This window comes from Hyaena hyaena, unplaced genomic scaffold, assembly GCF_003009895.1.
Source record: "Hyaena hyaena isolate Hyena2069 unplaced genomic scaffold, ASM300989v1 scaffold_381, whole genome shotgun sequence".
Classification (NCBI taxonomy): domain Eukaryota; kingdom Metazoa; phylum Chordata; class Mammalia; order Carnivora; family Hyaenidae; genus Hyaena; species Hyaena hyaena.
Genome location: NW_024081012.1, coordinates 512,677 through 531,815, shown reverse-complemented (window position 1 = coordinate 531,815; position 19,139 = coordinate 512,677). Strand labels below are relative to the sequence as shown.

The 19,139-nt window shown below is 36.1% G+C and overlaps 1 protein-coding gene across 1 annotated transcript in view; it reads right to left on the bottom strand.

Annotated features, from left to right (window-relative positions):
* The window catches only part of KYNU (kynureninase), a 115,863-nt gene that overhangs the window by 86,315 nt on the left and 10,409 nt on the right, over positions 1-19,139 (bottom strand). Inside the window, exon 3 of the mRNA XM_039250734.1 lies at positions 4,404-4,524. Coding sequence (XP_039106665.1) covers positions 4,404-4,524 — 121 coding nt within the window. The remainder of the gene's footprint in view (positions 1-4,403; positions 4,525-19,139) is intronic.

Here is a 19,139-nt window from a genome sequence, read left to right as displayed (position 1 = left end):
CATTAACCCACACCCAGGTGGAAGGTGACACAGCACCAGGAGGTGCAAATCCAGGTGCCATCAATCTCCCTCTCAGGGAGCTTCTAGCCAGGAAGGCTATGCCCATTATCATCAGAATGAGAGGTCCAATAGCACTTCCTGTACTTCCTATGGAAGTCCTAAATCCATCCCCTTTGGCCAAACTGACTGGTATATACACCCTTACCCCCCGACTACTTAGTGAATCACTTTTTTGTTGAGTATTCTGTGTGCCCCTGAGAGAAACTTCTCCTCTCTCATATCAATTAACCTGCAGACCCTCAACCAAAAGGATGTGAACTAGTAGAGGACAAGTTTTCCTCCCAACAGAACCTTAGCTGGAAAAGGCCAGAGAAAAATTTTAAGCTAAATATTTAGGATCAAAGAAACAATGAACACTTTTGAGATCAAAGATGGGCAGTAGGATAGAATAGAACACGATTTTGATCATGGTCCTCAAACACCATTGACATCTATAGGGTGACAGGGGACATGATGTTGATTGGGCCACCATGGTTTAAAGCAAGAAGATTCAGCCACCTGGGTGGCTTAGTTGGTTGAGCTTCTGACTCTTGGTTTCGGCTCAAGTCATGATCTTGCAGTTCGTGGGTTTGAGCCTCACATCGGGCTCTGCACTTACAGCATAGAGCCTGCTTGGACTTCTCTCTACCCCTCCCTTACTCCTTATCTCTCTCTCTCCTCTCTCTCTGTCTCTCTCTCTCAAAATAAATAAACTAATTTTAAAAAGTAAAGCAAGAAGACAAAATAAAAGAAAGACAAAATAAAACAAACTACCTCATCCTCTACTCAGAAGTCTTTTTAAAATTTAGTAGACATTGCTTGAAGCATTAATATGCACCTCCTTTCTGAACCATCTGTCTAATGAGAAATAGGTAGAAGGGCTTAAGATTATATAATTTTCCCATTGTCACAAGGTAAAATATAAAATTTAAAATCAACAACAATAGAAGGGTCTTATCACATAAAGGCACTTCCCTGGAATACAACTTTAAAGTCTTGAAAATAATCAACCAGCCCCCTAATAAAGTGTGATAATCATAAGGAGATGAATAGGAGAGCAGGTCAGCATCTTTTTTAAATGCCTAAAGGATAAAAATGCACAGCCTTGCTGAATGAATATCCAAGAGGCAAGGACGCTCTCTAAAGTTCAAATCCAATCTAATTCTCTGCTCTTTTTTATATTAAGGCCAAAAATGAATATTAACCATTTTTATTAACTATGACCCTCATTTTTTAACTACTAAAACCTGCTAGTGCAAAAGGCTTCCAAATGTGGTGATACTTATTTTTCAATTTATGCATACAAGTTATGCAGATAAAGTTAGAATGGGCTTAATAAATTGTATATGTCTCTATGATTTTTGCATAGAGTTGTGAATTTATATTCTCAACCACTGAAATTAAGAACTTTGCAGTGTATGGGGCACCTGGGTGGCTCAGTTGGTTAAGCATCTGACTCTTAGTTTAGGCTGAGGTCATGATCTCTCAGTTTCATGAGTTCAAGCCCCACATTGGGCTCTGTGCTGGCAACATGGAGTCAGCTTGAGATTCTCTCTCTCTTCCTGTCTCTCTGCCCCTCCTGCACCCACATTATCTCTCTCTCATAATAAATAAACTTAAAAAAAAAAAAAGAACTTTGCAGTGTTATCTAATGCCTGTGGTACTAGCACAGTCAATATAAAATACATTTTAAAAAGAGGTACTGTTCCCAATATGTAAGACCAGTGGCATGAAAACTGAAGAGGGAGAAGACAGAATTTCTAGGAGAGTCAAATGTCTTGCTCAGAATTCTTATTATAATTGATTTGGTTTCATTTTCCTGCATTTTCTTCTGATCTTCAGGTTTTGTTTCCACTTCATATCTATTTTGAGATTCTAATAATCAGAATATATTTTTAAAATATAACTAATTATTTTTAATATTTTTTTTCTTTTTCAAAACATTCAAGTATAAATGTCATACAGAGTTTATTAGTTTCAGGTGTATATGGAATGATTCAAAAATTCTATACTGTAGTCAGTGCTCACCACTACAAATATACTCTTAATCCTCTTAATCTATTTCACTCATCCGCCCACCACCCCTTTCTGGTAACCATCATTTTTTTCCCTTTAGTTAAGAGTTTGTTTTTTTGGTCTCTTTTATTTTCCTTTGCTCCTTTGTTTTGTTTCTTAAATTCCACAAATGATTGAAATTATATGGTATTTGTCTTTTTCTGCCTGAATTATTTCAGTCAGTGCTACACAGTCTAGATCCATCCACATTGTTGTAAATGGCAAGATTTCATTCTTTTTTATGGCTGAATCATATAAATATATCTTTATCCATTTATCTACGGATGGACTCATGAATTGCTTCCATACCATGGCAATCGTACATAATGCTACAATGAACATAGGGATGCGTACATCTTTTCAAATTAATGCTCGTTTGGTTTGGGTAAATATCCAATAGTGGAATTACTGGATCATAGAGTAATTTTAGTTTTAATTTTTTGAGGAACCCCCATATTGTTTTCCACAGTGGCCACAGCAGTTTGCATTCCTACTAGCAGTGGAGGGTCCTTTTTCTTCACATCCTTGTCAACGCTTGTTATTTCTTGTGTTTTTTATTCAAGCCATTCTGATGGGTATGAGGTGATATCTCACTGTAGTTTTGATTTGCATTTCCCTGATGATGAGTGATGTTGAGCATCTTTTCATAGGTCATATTTTTAATATTTTAAATATTAAACAGTTTAAAATAATATTAAAATTTTGGGGGCTCCTGGGTGGCTGAGTCAGTTAAGTGTCCAACTTCAGCTCAGGTCACGATCTCACAGTTCGTAGATTCGAGCCCCACATCAGTTCCACACTGAGAGCGTGGGGCCTATTTGGGATTCTCTCTCTCTTCCTCTCTCTCTGCCCCTCCCCCACTTGTGCTTTCTCTCTCTTTCAAAATTAAAGAAAGAAACCGTAAAAAATATATTTTTTAAGCGTTAAAAGTATTTTTAAAAAATTTCTAGTTTCAGCTTTATTAGTAACTACTGAGAAAGGATAAGAAGCACAAAAGATTAAGTTATTTCCCTAAAGGGATTTATAATATGGCTGAGAATATGAGGCTAATGAAAGTAGATACCTCCAAACTGCTTATCTCAGAGCAGTGATAACTAATGCAATGGGCAGTTGGGGAGAAGAGATCATCTGTGTGGTTGAGAAGGTTGGGATTACGAAAGGTAAGCATCCAAGGAAGCAGAAGGTATGAAGGGTTTCATCGGCAGAAGAGTAAACATAGAACAGAAGAGATGGTGGAAAAAAACGGATTTAAGATTTCAGATTCCTGCATGGTGGGAGCAAATCTATGTAGCTAAGCCCAAATGGAGCATCTTCTTAGTAAGCATGCTCAGTTTGGGGATGGCAGTACCTTCTGCTCCACTTACCTTTCCCCCCACTCAATAATTTGTATTTTCTTATTTATAAAAATTAGTGTGATAGAGTTTAGCAAGAATGATCATGAAAATACTGAATTTAATTCTAAATATTAATTCCTTTAATTAGTCATTGAATAAATTAAAATGAATACATATGATTTAAATGGATCCACTTGGGAGAGACACTTTTTTTTAATATTGTAAAAGTGTTACTCTTCACTTTGCCACTAATTTTCCATATGATCTTATTTACTGATCCAAGTTATGTCATTAATAAAATGAGAGTATTGAATGCCATGATTCCTAAGGTTCTTCTGTGTCCTAAACTTCCAAGAGTCTAATGTACACCTTTCAAAATATTAGAAAACCTAGTGTGATTTTCAAAGTTCTTACTGATTAGAAGAAATACATGCACCTTGATATTTAGACCAGCATTATGAACAATAGCCAGATTATGGAAGCAACCCAATTGTCTATCTAAAATGAAAAAGGTATATATGCAATGGAATTTTACTCAGCTATAAACAGGAGGAAAATTTGTAATTTGCAATAATGTGGTTGGAACTTGAGTATACTATGCTAAAGAAAGGAAGTCAGTCAGAGAAAGACAAATTCCATATTTTTTCACTCATATATGGAATTATAGAAGCAAACTGGATGAACATAGTGGGGGAAAAAAGACAGGCAAACCAAGAAACAGACTCTTAACTATAGTGAACAAACTGATGGTTACTGGAGGGGAGATGGGCAGGGGGTGGGCTCAATAGGTGATGACGATTAAGAAGAGTACTTGTGATGTGCACTGGGTGTTACATGTAAGTGATGAATTACTCAATTTTACACCAGAAACCCATTACACTGCATGTTAACTAGCTGGAATTTAAATAAAAATTTGGAGAAAAAATAAAGTTCTTGTGTAAGATGCTGAATGATAACTTTTGAAATAATACTTACATTTTGGCCCACTTATCTAGTTCTTCTTCCAGATATGTTTTAACCATTTTTGGTTGAAGGCCAAGAGAATTTCCTAAGAAATAGATGGCATTTTCATCCTTATTCACTAAAGATAAATCAACTGAAACAGAAAGAAATTTAAAAGAAAAAAACATTTATTCAATTAATTAACCTTCTTCCATTTGGCATTGTTAATTCAGTACAAATAATTAATGTAATTAACTCCAATAAGGATAATAAATAACTTATAATTCTTTCCAAAGATAATATCAGGTTCTCAGAAAAATAATTATTCTTTTACATTTATATTTTAAAATATAATTTAAATCTATAGACTTTTGTTGAGATCTCTCATATTTACTGTGCTCCGTGAGGAAATCAAATTAGCAACTGTACCCAATCATAAATGGATGAAGGCAAGAGAAAAAGTTAGTAGCAGAATTTTTATAGGAAGTATATCAGCCCATCTTGTCATATTAGAAGTTTACCAGAGTCTAAACAAGTACTCACTCTCTTCAATAACTGGTGTTGTAGATAAGACAAATAAAAAATTAAATGAGTATTTACATATCTGAAGTAGATATATTAGATTTATATATTTTTTCACTCTGGTTATATACATATATTATCATACACATTTGCAAAGATTATTCTCTGTATCTATGTCTTACTCAAATCAGAATTTTAGTGATTTGTCTATCTTATAACTCTCCTTTGACTGCAACAAATGCAGTTTCATTAGCAAACCAATTCATGTTTGAAGATGCAACATGTTCTGTGCACGTCAGCCTCAGCAATGCCCCAACATGAGTAGCCAATCACCCATATGTCTGTTCCCATTGTCTTTTCTTGTGTTTTCATTGCTGATGCTTTTACACACAAATAAATAGTGGGCTGCTCATATTGAGGAAGTCATGTTTAAAGTGTGTTCAATGTGAGAGAAAAGCAGAATTGTAAACGAAATTACCTTGTCCTATGCCAGACCAAAGTATGCTTCCCCATCTCCTTTCACTATGTTCCTCTTAGTTGAGTTGGTGGTTTAAGAATTCTCAAAGCACATCAAATTACATTATGTGATAATTCAATTGGCATTGTGTAATATGGTAGAATAGAATATCTGGGAAACACATTTTATGAAAACCCACGACAAGAAAGAGATTGCCTACCACTTTCCACCTCAGTCCCATTGGATCTGTGCAACATGAAAGACAAGCAGAAATGTAATCCTCGGGGCCTAGGCTTCTCTTGTTCCAGAAAGGTGATAAATGTTTGTTATTAAAAACTGGCGTCCTTGGCAGCAATAGGATTCAAGACTGTCATTTACACCAAAACATGGCACCTCGGCATACTAAATATTTTCGGCTGAGAGAATTTGAGAAATGGCAAGTGCAAGAAGGACTTTCTGACCGTCCCCTAAGTAAGTCATCGAACCTTCCTGTGAGAGGTGCCCCCTTCCCCATACATCTTTATCTCTAAGACACTGAGAGGAATTGAAATAAATAGGCCTCACTGTGTTCCCAGTTTACTACACTTAGCTCATACCCTTTGTTACTTGTCACATTTCCGCATGACCTTCCACTCTTCATCAAAGCTAGCATTAAAAACTCAGGTTTAACTGCTTTTTCAGGTCTTCATTTCCTTTTGAAGTTTCCTCTGTCATGTAAAACTTGTAATTTAAAAAAATTGTATGCTTTTATTGTGTTAATTTGTCTTTTTGTTATAGGGCTTTGGCCTAGAACTTCAAAGGTAGAGGGAAAAGAAGATATTCTTCCTTCCCTACAGCAGCATAGGCTGCTAACAGAAAACAACAAAGCCTCCAAAGGTTGAAGGAAAAGCAGGTGAACCAATCTGATGAAACTGCTTTCCATAAGACTGAAAGAATGAAGGAATGTGTCCTCTGCACGTGGCCCCACTGAAGACCCCAGGCATGACAGAAGTGGCTTTCCAGGTGTGTCTGGGGACTCGGTAAGACACTGATGGGAAGGAGAGGTTGCTGCCAATGAAGCCACCTGCTCTCAAATAGCCACAAAAGCAGGCCAAGGGAGATTAAGATAGTTCACCACAGACCTCTTTCTAAGATACCAAGAAGCCTCCAAAAATTTTTGGACCCCCAGGAAGAGCAAAGGAGAATTCCCAAATCAAGAAACCAAGATTTTCCATGAAATCTGGTAGGTGTCCAATTTTATTCCTTTTTTTAAAAATGAAAAACTAGGGGCGCCTAGGTGGCTCAGTCAGTTAAGCGTCTGACTTTGGCTCAGGTCATGATATCTGAATTAGTGGGTTCGAGCCCCACATCGGGCTCTGTGCTGACAGGTACCTCAGAGCCTGGAGCCTGTTCAGATTCTGTGTCTCCCTCTCTCCCTGACTGTCCCCTGCTCATGCTGTCTTTCTCTCAGAAATAAATGAAAAATTAAAAAAAAAAGAAAAACTATACCATTTTTATACCTCCAGTGTGAAACTGAATATTATATCCCTTACTATATATTTTAATTGATGTACCATGGCTGAAATTTCAACTAAGTATTCAAATAAGGATAGTAATTCAGACCATTAGGAGGATAAATAAGAATGATCTTTTTTTAAAAAAAAATATGTATTTACTTATTTAGAGAGAGAGAGAAAGAGAAGGAGAGTATAAACAGGAGAGGGGCAGAAAGAGAGGAAGAGAGCAAATCCCAGTCTCACAAATCATGAGCCGAAATCACAAGTTGAACACTTAACTAACCAGCCAAGTGTCCCAAGAATGACTTTTTAATTGCACCAAATAAAAGATCCTCTTTCTCATAGTGATCTCTCATTCCTCTTAAGTGTAATGAACATTGGGAACTAGTTTATTTTCCTAGTTGGATTCTGTAGAATAAACTATGAACTCACTATTTTTCTCAAACCACTGCTCTTCAAACACATTTTACTTAAGACACATTCATCTTCCTGTGTGATATCTCGTATAGGTCCCACACTTGTAGGTATTACAGATTAAGTTTCTTCTCTCTCTCTCTCTCTCTCTCTCTCTCTCAGCACTGCCATAATGGTTTATGCTCTTGGAGAAAAGGGAGAATTAAGCTGGCAATGTGAGAAGGACAGCTGAGACCTAAGTTTGGGAAGAACCACCTCCCCCTTCATACATACCTACTGTACAACAATGGCCCTCCCCTGTCCAGGTGTCAGTCGCCAACTCCGAGAAACAGTAGCTATGATAGGTCAGGGAGGATGGATGCATTCAGGAGGAGATATAGGCCTCAAGTGAAAGCGGTGAAGAGCCCTGGAGGGTACTGAGAGAGCCCTCGGGTAGCTGCTGTACAAGGACTGCAAAGATCAAATAAGGTCCCATTCTGTAATATTAGGGATTAGAACTTCAACATAGTCACTTTTAGGAGACAGAGTTCAACCCATAACATCCTCTCTAAAGGTTCACTTGGTTTAAATGGCCTAAAAGCTCAAGAGTTTCAGCTTTCTACAAACAGGCCCTCAACTGGGCCTTAAGTCAACAATTCTACAGCCATTTGTCTGAAAGTCCCATTTCTTCACAAAAGTTGCTGTTATAGAGCTCATGATTCTGGAAATTCACTTGGTTGCTTCTGAGTAACATTGTACTGCATCAAAAATGTCCGTCACTGTAGACCTTGCCTGCTTACTCTTTTAGTTTATCTGTATGTTTCAAGACTTACCCAGGAACAGTTTCATGTTTGCTTAAATATAAGTCAAAGTTTCAACATCACTTTAGATTTAAAGTTTCTCTGCATCCTCAGCTCAGGGGTGATCTAATTTTTAAAAAATTATAGTTTGGAACAAAGGAATAGGTCTATTACAGTTTTTTTTTGTTTTTCCTCACTGCTGCTATTTTAATCCCTCCAATGGAGCGAGAAAATAAATAATAGAGGCAGGAAAATGTTAGTCTGACTTTGGTGCCTTTATTCTATTGGTAGTTTCCCTTTTTGTGGGTCCTTTAGAAATTCCCCCTCAGTGGAGTCCTCCAACCTCCAGTTGCTCTGAACAGGTCACAGGAACTCCAGTTGATAACTTTTGATCCTACCCATTACCACGCCCACTCCCACCTCTTGATAGTATATGTCGAGATTCTTTCTGCCGATGTTACCAGTTTTCTCTGGTAGGGTCTTTTTGGAACGCTCTAAATTCTGCTACTTGTCACTGGGGTTCACTTAACTCAAGAGACATATGCTCCCTTAATACAGTAATTCTAATGCTAATGAAGTTATTTTAAACTTTGAGTTGTAACTATTTTAAAGTCTTGAGTAAAGTTTTATGTCTTCTACAAATATGAATTTCCTATTACCATGCTTTTCAAAAAAAATAGTATGTTTAGAGCATCCACTTAACCTTATTGAAGTTGGCTAAATATTGATGTAATTGCAGATATACTGTTGGATACCAGTACTAGCTGCTCTCTTTGAAAGATATAAAATATTATTTTCGGGGGCCTGGGTGGCTCAGTCGGTTAAGCTTCCAACTTCAGCTCAGGTCATGATCTCACAGTTTGTGAGTTCAAACCCTGCAACGGGCTCTGCGCTGACAGCTCAGAGCCTGGAGTCAACTTTGAATTCTGTGTCTCCCTCTCTCTCTGACACTCCCCTGCTCATTCTCTCAAAAATAAATAAAGTTAAAAAAATTTTTTTAAGTATTATTATTTATAGTCATAGATATGCAGGTATAATACTTTTTAAACTAGTTATGATAATCTATTCAAGAAATGATCATTTTAAAAAGACGGATATTAGATATTTATGATCTGTATAGATTTTTTTGGATTTATGTACTAATTTATCATACCAGGAACTTTACTTAAATACAGTGCCTAAGCTTAACAGAGACTCCAATTTAACTGGTCTGTATGGGGCCTGGAGATAGACATTGTTTTAAAATCTTTCCAAACTGGGGCGCCTGGGTGGCTTAGTCGGTTAAGCGTCCGACATTCGCTTAGGTCATGATCTCACGGTTCGTGGGTTCGAGCCCAGCGTCGGGCTCTGTGCTGACTGCCAGCTCAGAGCCTGGAGCCTGTTTCAGTCTGTGACTCCCTCTCTCTCTGACCCTCCCCTGCTCACGCTGTCTCTCTCTCTCTCTCTCCTAGAAATAAATAAAAAACATTAAAAAAAAAAAATCTTTCCAAACAGTTCCTTATATGGCCCATTTCAGAAGTCCTGGCACTAGCCCCCCTATTAAAAACAAAACAAAACCAAAACTGCGATTTCCCAAGTTTAACTGATTTCTCCAGGTCACAGAAGATACCTTACTCTTCTCAAAAAATAAATTTCCTTCCTTTTAAATACAGTTAGTTTGAATTGATGCTTTTCTCTTGAACAAGAAAATTCCACTTCCTGCCTGTTTCACTTCAGAAATCTATGATACAACTTGATGGAAAGAAGCAAAGTTAAAGGACAGATTGCTCAAAAGTTACTCTGGTAAGCAATGTCCTGGGCTGGATGCTGTGATTGAAAGATTTTCATAACAAATTTTCTTTTTGTCTGCAGGAATGGGGAAAAAAAGAAAGAAACATGTCTGTGAAAGTCAACCCCCATGAGAAATATATTTATTTGTTTTGAAAGAATTTATATTTAAGAGCTTGTTTCCTCCATATGTGTATGAAAAGATGAAATGCTTTACCCAGCAAAGGGTCATTCAACAGGTAGGTTTACAGGCCTCACTGCAGAGCCGTGCTGGTTAGAAATCCTAGGCTAAAATTTTAACATTCTAGGTTTACCTGATAAATCTGAGCTAAATTTATGTTTATTTATTTTAAGGAAGAAATTCTGTTCTCAAATTTAGGAAGAAAAAGAAAAGAAAAAAGGAAAGAAAGAACAACTTTTAAAAAGACCCTCCTCAAAGATTAGAAAACATGAAATTATTGCTGATTGTATTGTCATCGTAATGGAAAGCATAGAGATTTAAGCTGTGTTGGTTTCATTTGTGTTTTCATTATTTGGAACCTGGTAATACTAAGAAGATTATAAGCAGATCTTATGAATTTATTGGATAAGAACTGTCTAATTGTAAAATTGTCTCAATCTAAATACTTGTGGTACTAATATGATTGGGTTTGTGTTGTTGTTATTGTTGGCAGTACTGAATCCAATATGGACAATTTGGAATATCGCTGAACTGAGATTGATACTTAAGTCTATAAGTCTCTGAGACCATAGTCCTCTGAGGAACTCTGTCAAAATTTTATCAATAAACAAATAATCTCCAGATGCAAACCATTGGGGGGGCCAAGACCTCACTTTTATTACATAACCCCTAGAGTACTGCATCTCAAAATCCCCAAGGACCAGTTCTGGTTCTCATCATCAGAATGAAAAACTAGCTTGCTTGGGGAGCCTGGGTGGCTCAATCAGTTAAATGTCTGACTTCAACTCAGGTCATGATATCATGGTTCACTGGTTCCAGTCCCACATCAGGCTCTATGTTGACAGCTCAGAGCCTGGAGCCTTCTTTGAATTCTTTGTCTCCCTCTCTCTCTGCTCCTCCCCCACTCATTCTCTGTCTCTCTAAAATAAAATTAAAATTAAACATTAAAAAAACTAGTTCGCTAACATAATCTTTAAAAAAGTTTTAAAATAAATGTTTTTTTTCCTCTAAGTATAGTTTAGATTTAGTGTTTCTTTTTCTTTTTTTTCTTGAACCACAGAGAAACATTTCTTGCCTTCTATACTTTAGAAAATTTAAGACACAATTTGACATGGGGAAGTAGATTCTGACACAATGAATGTAACTAAAATGCATTGAGTAGCATTTTAGAATCTGAGGAGTCTGAAATATAAATGATAGTAAGTATACTGGGGAAGATAGCCAGAATTTGAAATACCACCAATTTGGCATTGAGCTTCTTATTTTCTTTCTTCTTCTGAGGAGTCTCTTAAGGCTTGCTTTCAAAAAAAGCCAGAAACTCCAAACTATATAGTGAATGTGAACTAAAAGAACTCCAAGAGAAGCCCACTATCCCTTATTGTGGAGAGTTATAAAGAGAATTACTAAGGGCCAGCGAAAAAAAGAGAGTGAGAGTGGGGGAAATCTTGTTGGCTTTTCCATTTTTCTTTCATTTATTTCTGTTCTCTTCCATGGTAACCACTAGTCAATTCTGTGACAGTGGCAGCAATTATAATAACAACAGGTGCACAGAAATCCAAATCACTGAGAAAGGAAAAGCTTCCCTCTAACTAGAGGAAGAATGGTTCTAAGAATGTGGGATAACTCCAGTTGTTTTGTTCTCTCTGTCCTCTTGATTCTGAGCATCAGAGGCAAGCATAGTTATAGGAAATGCATAACAAAAAGTATCAATTAAAATATCCAGTTTCTAGCCAGATGAAAATGAAGATGGGCCCTGGGGAGCAAGGAAATGTTAGGCCTCATGCAAAGAGGCAGCTTAGGAAAATGATTATATAAAGTTGTACAAGAACTTTTGAGCTCACCCCTGTACTGTGCCTGAATGGATCTAATTCTAAGAGATACAACAAAACTTTGAGAACTGAACCTAGATCTCAGATTAGTGGTTGAGTGTCACATACACAGGACAGATACAAATAATACTGCAAAGGCTTTGAAAACTGAGTTACCATTGGAACCACCATCCACAGAAGGTGGGTAGGAACTTGCAAACAACTTATCTGAGTAGATTGCTTGCTAAAGCAAACCAAAGGAAGGAAACAATTCAATATTCTTCATAGAATTCAAAAAGACAAAGACTTATAGGATAATACTAAAATGTATAGAATGCAATTCAAATTTACTCAACACAGGAAGAATCAGAACCGTTCCAACATACCTTAATGGAAATGAAACTTAATGGACATCAACTCCAAAACAAAACAGAATTTGGAATTGTCAAAGACCATAAGGTAGCTTTTATAAATATAATTCAAGATGTAAGGGAAGGCACTTTTGAAATGAATATAAAAAGATAAAAAATTTCAGCAGAGAAGTAATATATTTTAAAAAGAAACAAACTGAAACTTTAGAACTGCAAAATACAATAAATGAAATTTCAGAAGTTCCAAAATGGACTCAAGCAGAATGGGGATGACAAAGGAAAGAGTCATTGAACTTACAGACAGATCAATAGAAATGATCCAATTTGTACATCGGTGGGGGGAGGTGGGAAGAAGTTGTAAGAAAATGAATATGATCTCAAGAATATGTACGCCAATATGTATGCCAAAAGGTATAGTATTTGTATTATTGAAATATCAGAAGGAAAGGAAGAAAGAATGGGATGCAAAAAATGGTTTAAGAAATAATGGTTAAAAACTCCCCAAACTGGTCAAAAATTTAAACTTAAACTCTTAAAATTCTCAGTGAACTCCAAGGAGGATAAACTCAAATGAATGCATGCCCAGGCACATTATAATCAAACTGCTGGTAATTAAAGACAAAGAAAAATCTTTAAAGCAACCACAGAAAGTAGTCCTTTACCTATTGGGGAACAGATGATGATGATAATGATGACAGTTTCTCATCAAATACCATGGAGGACAGAAACCAATGGAGGAAAATTTTTAAGAAGTGACTGAAGGAAACTAATTGTCAGTGTAGAATCCTATTCCCGGCAAAAATATTCTTCAGAAATGGAGGCATAATAAAGACATTCTCAGGTGAAGGAAAATAAGGAAAAGCCTTTCTCAGTAGATCTGTCTAAAAGAAATACTACGGCAAGTTCTTTCGGGTGAGAAGAAATAATACTTGAGGGATGTTTGGACGTTAGGAATGAAGACAGACCAATAGAAGTAGTAGATATTTAGGTAAATGTAGAAGATTTTTTTCTTTAATATTTTAAAATATATGACATAGAGTATAAATATTGAAAAGAAAAAATGATAACAGTATCTGATTGGGGTTTCAGAGTTTACAGATGTAATATGTATGATAACTATGACATAAAAAGAGATAAAGAGAGCTAATTATATAATTTGCTACATCCTATTTAGTAAGCTTTTTGCATCCTACTTGAAGTGATAAAATATTGTTTCTAAATCAAGTAAAAAGTTTTAATACATATTTAATATATATTAATAATTATTATAGAGATAATGTATATTTTATGTATAGAGCAACCATTAAAGCAAACCAACAAAAAGCTACACAAAAAGATATAATACAAAACTTAATATAAAACTTAATGTGACATCAAAAAATATATAGATGATCAAAGCAAAGGCAAAGGAGGGAAAGAGAAAAATGAAAATTGACAGAAAAAAAAATAAAATAGCAGATCTAAATCTAAACTGTCAATAATTATATTAAAAATAAAGAGTATGAATATGCCAATTAAAACTCATTACCAGAGTGAATTTAAAAAAGAGATCCAACTATATTCTGTCTATAAGTAGACAGTGTATTTTTTAGTTGCAATGATATAGGTAGGTGGAAAATGATATGCTAAGGAAACACTGATCAAAACGAACCTGGATTAATATATGAATATTAGACAAGGAAGACTACAGAATAAAGAAATTACCAGGGATAAAGTAGAACATTACATAATGATAATGTATCAATTCAATAAGAAGATATAACAATCTCAAATATGAATGTGTCTAACACCAGAATTTTTTCTCCCAGTTAACAGTTTATTCATTGAATAATGAATTCAGGTTTATTCAATTAGTATTTAAAATATTTCTTGAATCTCCTCCCTTTTTTCACTTCCAATGCGTTTACTTGGATTTTTACAGTTCCTTTTGGATTTCTGCAAAAGTGTTTTAAATCATTTCCTTAATTCTAATTTTGCCCTCTTCAATGAGTCTACATTCTTGATGAAATGATATTAGTAACATTAATATACAGTTTTGTGGTTCCAAGCTTAAACATTTTTCCACAGCTACGTATAAACTCAGCAAAAATTCAAACATTACAGCACAGTAATAAAAAGAAACACACACACACACACATACACACACATCTTCTAATTCTTTGGCAACTATGCTGTCTCTTGCTTGTGTGTGTTTACAAATGCTGTTCTTTTTGAGGGATAAGACCTCACTGGCCACCTCCACCTTAGGGTCTGTCTTGATGACTCCCATTCATACATAGAAAAATAAGACAGCCCTTGCTTTCAGGGTACAAATCGTCTAATACAAAAGGAAAGACAAATTTACAAGTAGGTCCATTGGGCGCCTGTGTAGCTCAGTTAAGCACCTAACTCTTGGTTTCCACTCAGGTCATGATCTCGTGATTGTTGAGTTAGAGCCCCCGCCCGCATCAGGCTCTGTGCTGACAGGTCAGAGCCTGCTTGCTTCAGATTCTGTGTCTCCCTCTCTCTCTGCCTTTCCCCTGCTCATGCTCTGACTTTCTCTCTCTAGCAAAAACAAACAAACATTAAACAAATTTAAAAAATAAGATTACAAGTCCAAAAATTACAGAATACAAGTGGAATGAGAAGTTCAAAATGTCTACATAGTCAAAATTTTAACTAAGACATAATCTTGTTTTTCTTATATAAATTAGATATGTAAGTCATTATTGATATTCTATAGTCATAAATATAGCTGGATAAAGCCTTTATTTAACATGTTAGGTACTGTTAAATAAACGATTACACTTCATGCTAAAAAGCATACTTTCCCATATTTCATTCACTGATAGCTCATACTTGTCACTAAGGTCTGAGCCTAACAATAGTTGAACTGAAGAGGCTTTATTATATTACATGGATCCCCTGGAGATAAACTCAAGCATGGCAGTTTTCCATGCCAATTTTATCTAATAGGATAATATCACAAAATCATACTAGTAGTAGATCTTGTTTGGAGAGCATTCAATTTAACTTATTAAAGTTGGATGACAATTTTCTCATCTTTCCTGAATATATGATAAAATTGAAAGAGGGGAATATTTGAGTGTGAAAGAAACAGTGATAGGAATACTGTTGAAATCGCTTTCTAGGTTGAAGATGGAGCAGTTTCTGGCCAGGATGATACATCAGCATGGAAATTTAGGTGACTTCCCTAATCCCTGTTAATGTTCTGCTTGGCCAGGAAGGCAGTACATTCTGTCAGCCAATCCTAATGCCACGCCCATGCTAGACTCTAAACTTATTACCTTATTCCTTCTTGCCCCAAACAAGTTTGATTATGTGGCCCCAGCAAATCAGACATTTTCTATTTTCTCTTCCTGGTTCTTTATTCTTTGTCCTATAAAAGCTTCCTGTCTCCCACCCATTTTGCAGTTCCCCGGACCTTAGGGAATGGAAATTGCCAGTTTCGGTTAAGTGTGAAATAAAGTCTATAGCATCTAAATTGTCTTCCTTAATCATTTTAAAGCAACTCTTTGTGTAAAAATTCTCTCAAATACTAGTTACTGGTAAGGACATTCTCTGATTTAATGGTCTATATAGAGCAAAATAGTAAAAGGTTTGGTAGATTACTGGCCACTGGGGCTGGGGGTGTAAAAGGGGAGTGAAGAATCAGGTTGTGATGATGATCATCAAACTATAAACACCTATTAAACAATGCACTTAAAAATACTTTTTTAATGTTTATTTACTTTTTGAGACAGAGAGAGTACAAGTACAAGTGAGGGAGGAAGAGAGAAAGAGGGAGACAAAGAATCTGAAGCAAGCTCCAGGCTCTGAGCTCTCAGCATATAGAAACTGACTTGGGGCTTGAACCCATGAACCATGAGGTCATGACCTGAGCCAAAGTCTGACACTTAACTGACTGAGCCATCCAGATGTCCTGAACTGTGAGCTTAAAATACTAAATGATGTAAGTCAGACAAAGAAAGAAAATATTGTATATCACTGATATGAGGAATAGAATGAATGAATGAATGTATGAATGAATAAATGAATGAACAAATATGATAAATGAACTCATAGATCGAGAGAACAGATTTGTGGTAGTCGCCAAAGGTGACAGGCATGGGGTAGGCAAAATAGGTAAAAGTAGTCAAACATTACTAACTCTCTGTTATAAGATAAACAAATCCTGGGGTATCTTACAGAGCATAAAGCAAAGTGCATTCTATGGTATATAAATTCCAACTCAATAGAGTAACTTCTATTTTAAGTAAGCTCTATGCCCAACGTGAGGCTTGGGCTCATGACCCATGCTCTACTGACTGAGCCAGCCAGGTTCCCCTAGAGTAATCTTTTAAAAAGGAATAACTCTAAGTCAAGACAACTGGAGAAGTCGTCTCAAAATTTGGGATTCATTTCTGGTTATATCGTCCAGCTACATGGACTGGGCAAATTCATTTAAAATTCCTTACAGAGAACAAGCTGTTAATATAACTAAGACTTAAAAAAATTTCAAATCAATTAAAAAATAAAATACCTAGAAGCAATAAATCTTATACATGAAGAAAAAATTACAACTTTTTAAAAAAAGCAAATGGCCAAGGAGTTAATACAAATTTCAAACACTGGTCCAAGATATGCAAATTCAAACAAGGAAGTAACAATTTTTGATTTTCCTTCTTTGAATAAGCAAAGATATCTATGACACAAATGATTTTATTTCTGGAGGAAATGTAAATGTAAATGTGGACGTCAGTTTGGTATGTTGATAGGTAGGTCATAAAAACTTTGTGTTGTATCTCTGAAAATAACAATATATCTTATGGAAGTATCCAGTATCCTCTCAGAGATTTAGAAACAAGGATATTTCAAACAGGAATAATTTCAAGATATTTAGACAAGTCTTTCCAATATTTATGCCTTGCATGTCTTCCTTCCTTTCTTTTTCTTGATAAGTGTATGTGTGAGCGTGTGTGAGCATGTGTGAGCGTGTGTGAGCGTGTGTGAGCTTGTGTGTGCATGTATGTGTGCATGTTTTATTTTGAGGGTTTGGTCTTTAGGATAACTTTGAACATAAGTGCAACATCAGCTCAGTAAAAATAATTTTGACCCTTTTCTCTAACAATGTCTAAAGAACCATCTAGGAAAAGAAAAATAAAACCTGTATGTATTTTGACAAAACTTTCTCTTAGAAACCCTGAGCAAACATCACATGGAATGGCAAAATACCAGAAGCCACAAGCTGTGCATACAGCCTTTCGTTGGAATTTTTTAAGCCTACATTGGGAGTTGTGATCCTTTTTATTTGTTCAAAATTTGTTTATGTTCTTGTTTTTTTTTTCTTTTTTTTAAATGTTTTATTTCTAGGAGAGAGAGAGAGAGAGACAGCGTGAGCAGGGGAGGGTCAGAGAGAGAGGGAGTCACAGACTCTGAAACAGGCTCCAGGCTCTGAGCTGGCAGTCAGCACAGAGCCCGATGCAGGGCTTGAACCCACGAACCGCGAGATCATGACCTAAGTGAAAGTCGGACGCTTAACCGACTAAGCCACCCAGGCACCCCTGTTCTTGTTTTTCATTATTCAGAGATACTAACAAACATTTGTTCTTAGTGTCTTAGTGCTATCGAGAAGCATTATCATTTTCAGATGTTCTTGGAAGGTTTTACTAAGAGACAAGTACTAATTTTTTGATGAATTCTTATTTGTCAGAAAAAGAAAAGAAAGGGGCGCCTGGGTGGCTCAGTCGGTTAAGTTTCTGACTTCAGCTCAGGTCATGATCTCATGGTTTGTGGGTTCGAGCCTGGCATCAGGCTCTGTGCTGACAGCCAGCTCAGAGCCTGGAGCCTGTTTCAGATTCTGTTTCCCTCTCTCTCTGACCCTCCCCTGCTCACGCTGTCTCTTTCTCTCAGAAATAAATAAAACATAAAAAAAAAAAAAAAAAGGAAAAGGAAAGAAATATGAACACCATCTGCCTCTGAGTCTGGTGTACCTTGTCCCCTGGGCTCATCTTGACCCCTCTAATCAGAAGGCTCACTTCCTCACTTCATTCTGGTCTCTGCTCTGGTGTCATCTCATCAGGGTTTTCTTCCCAGATGATTATGGGTATCTGTTAGCCCTCCAAACACTTTGAGCACACCTTTGCTCTTTAGTTCACTGATAAACTATTCTGAGAATAGTATCTTGGCCGGAGTAAGGGCTTAATAAATGTTTGTTGAAAGAATGAACTTTTAGCAAGTAAGAAGCACCTAGAGGTAGTATGGTGAAAACAAGAATAAACTGAATTCACCTCTCTGCGGCACCATCCTAAGAGATCTAGAACAGAGGAGTGGGCTCCCCTCAGAGACTCTGATTTAGTAATTCTGGTTTGGGACCCAAGAACTTGCATATTCTAGTAAATTTCCTGGTGATCCTCTTGTAGCTGGTCAGGAAACCATGTACTTTGACAATAATGAATTTAGAAGAACTTTTAGGGTTAATGAAGTAAATTTTTGCATTATTCAAAATTGTATTTTTTGAACAAATAAATTGTTCATATTCTTTATTGAATCGATTCATTTTCCTTCTCTTTACATTTCTTAAGGAATCAGGATTAATTTATCTCAGATTGTAATTTTTTATGTTATTTCCTATTGATATCTAATTAAAACAAATGTTATAACTATAATAAGGATACTAGAGTCAACTCTTAAGTCTGGGTAAGTGACTAGATATATGATGCTATCTTTATCTGGGTTCCAATTAAATTATATCAAAGCTTAGTAGAAGAGTCTTGTCTTGATCTAGTATTAAAAATCCTTATTAAAGTAAAAAAACATTCTGTTAAAGGGGCATGGAACCTAATATCCTGGCCCTGTCCTAGGCTCACTTAATATAATCTAATTTTGATGCTCAGAAAGTCCCTATACATTTTGGAACAGTATTTGTCTTTTGTCTTTTCCACATAGAGGAACTTTTGCTCTGAGAGGCTACTTTGTTTCTCAAACTCACTCTA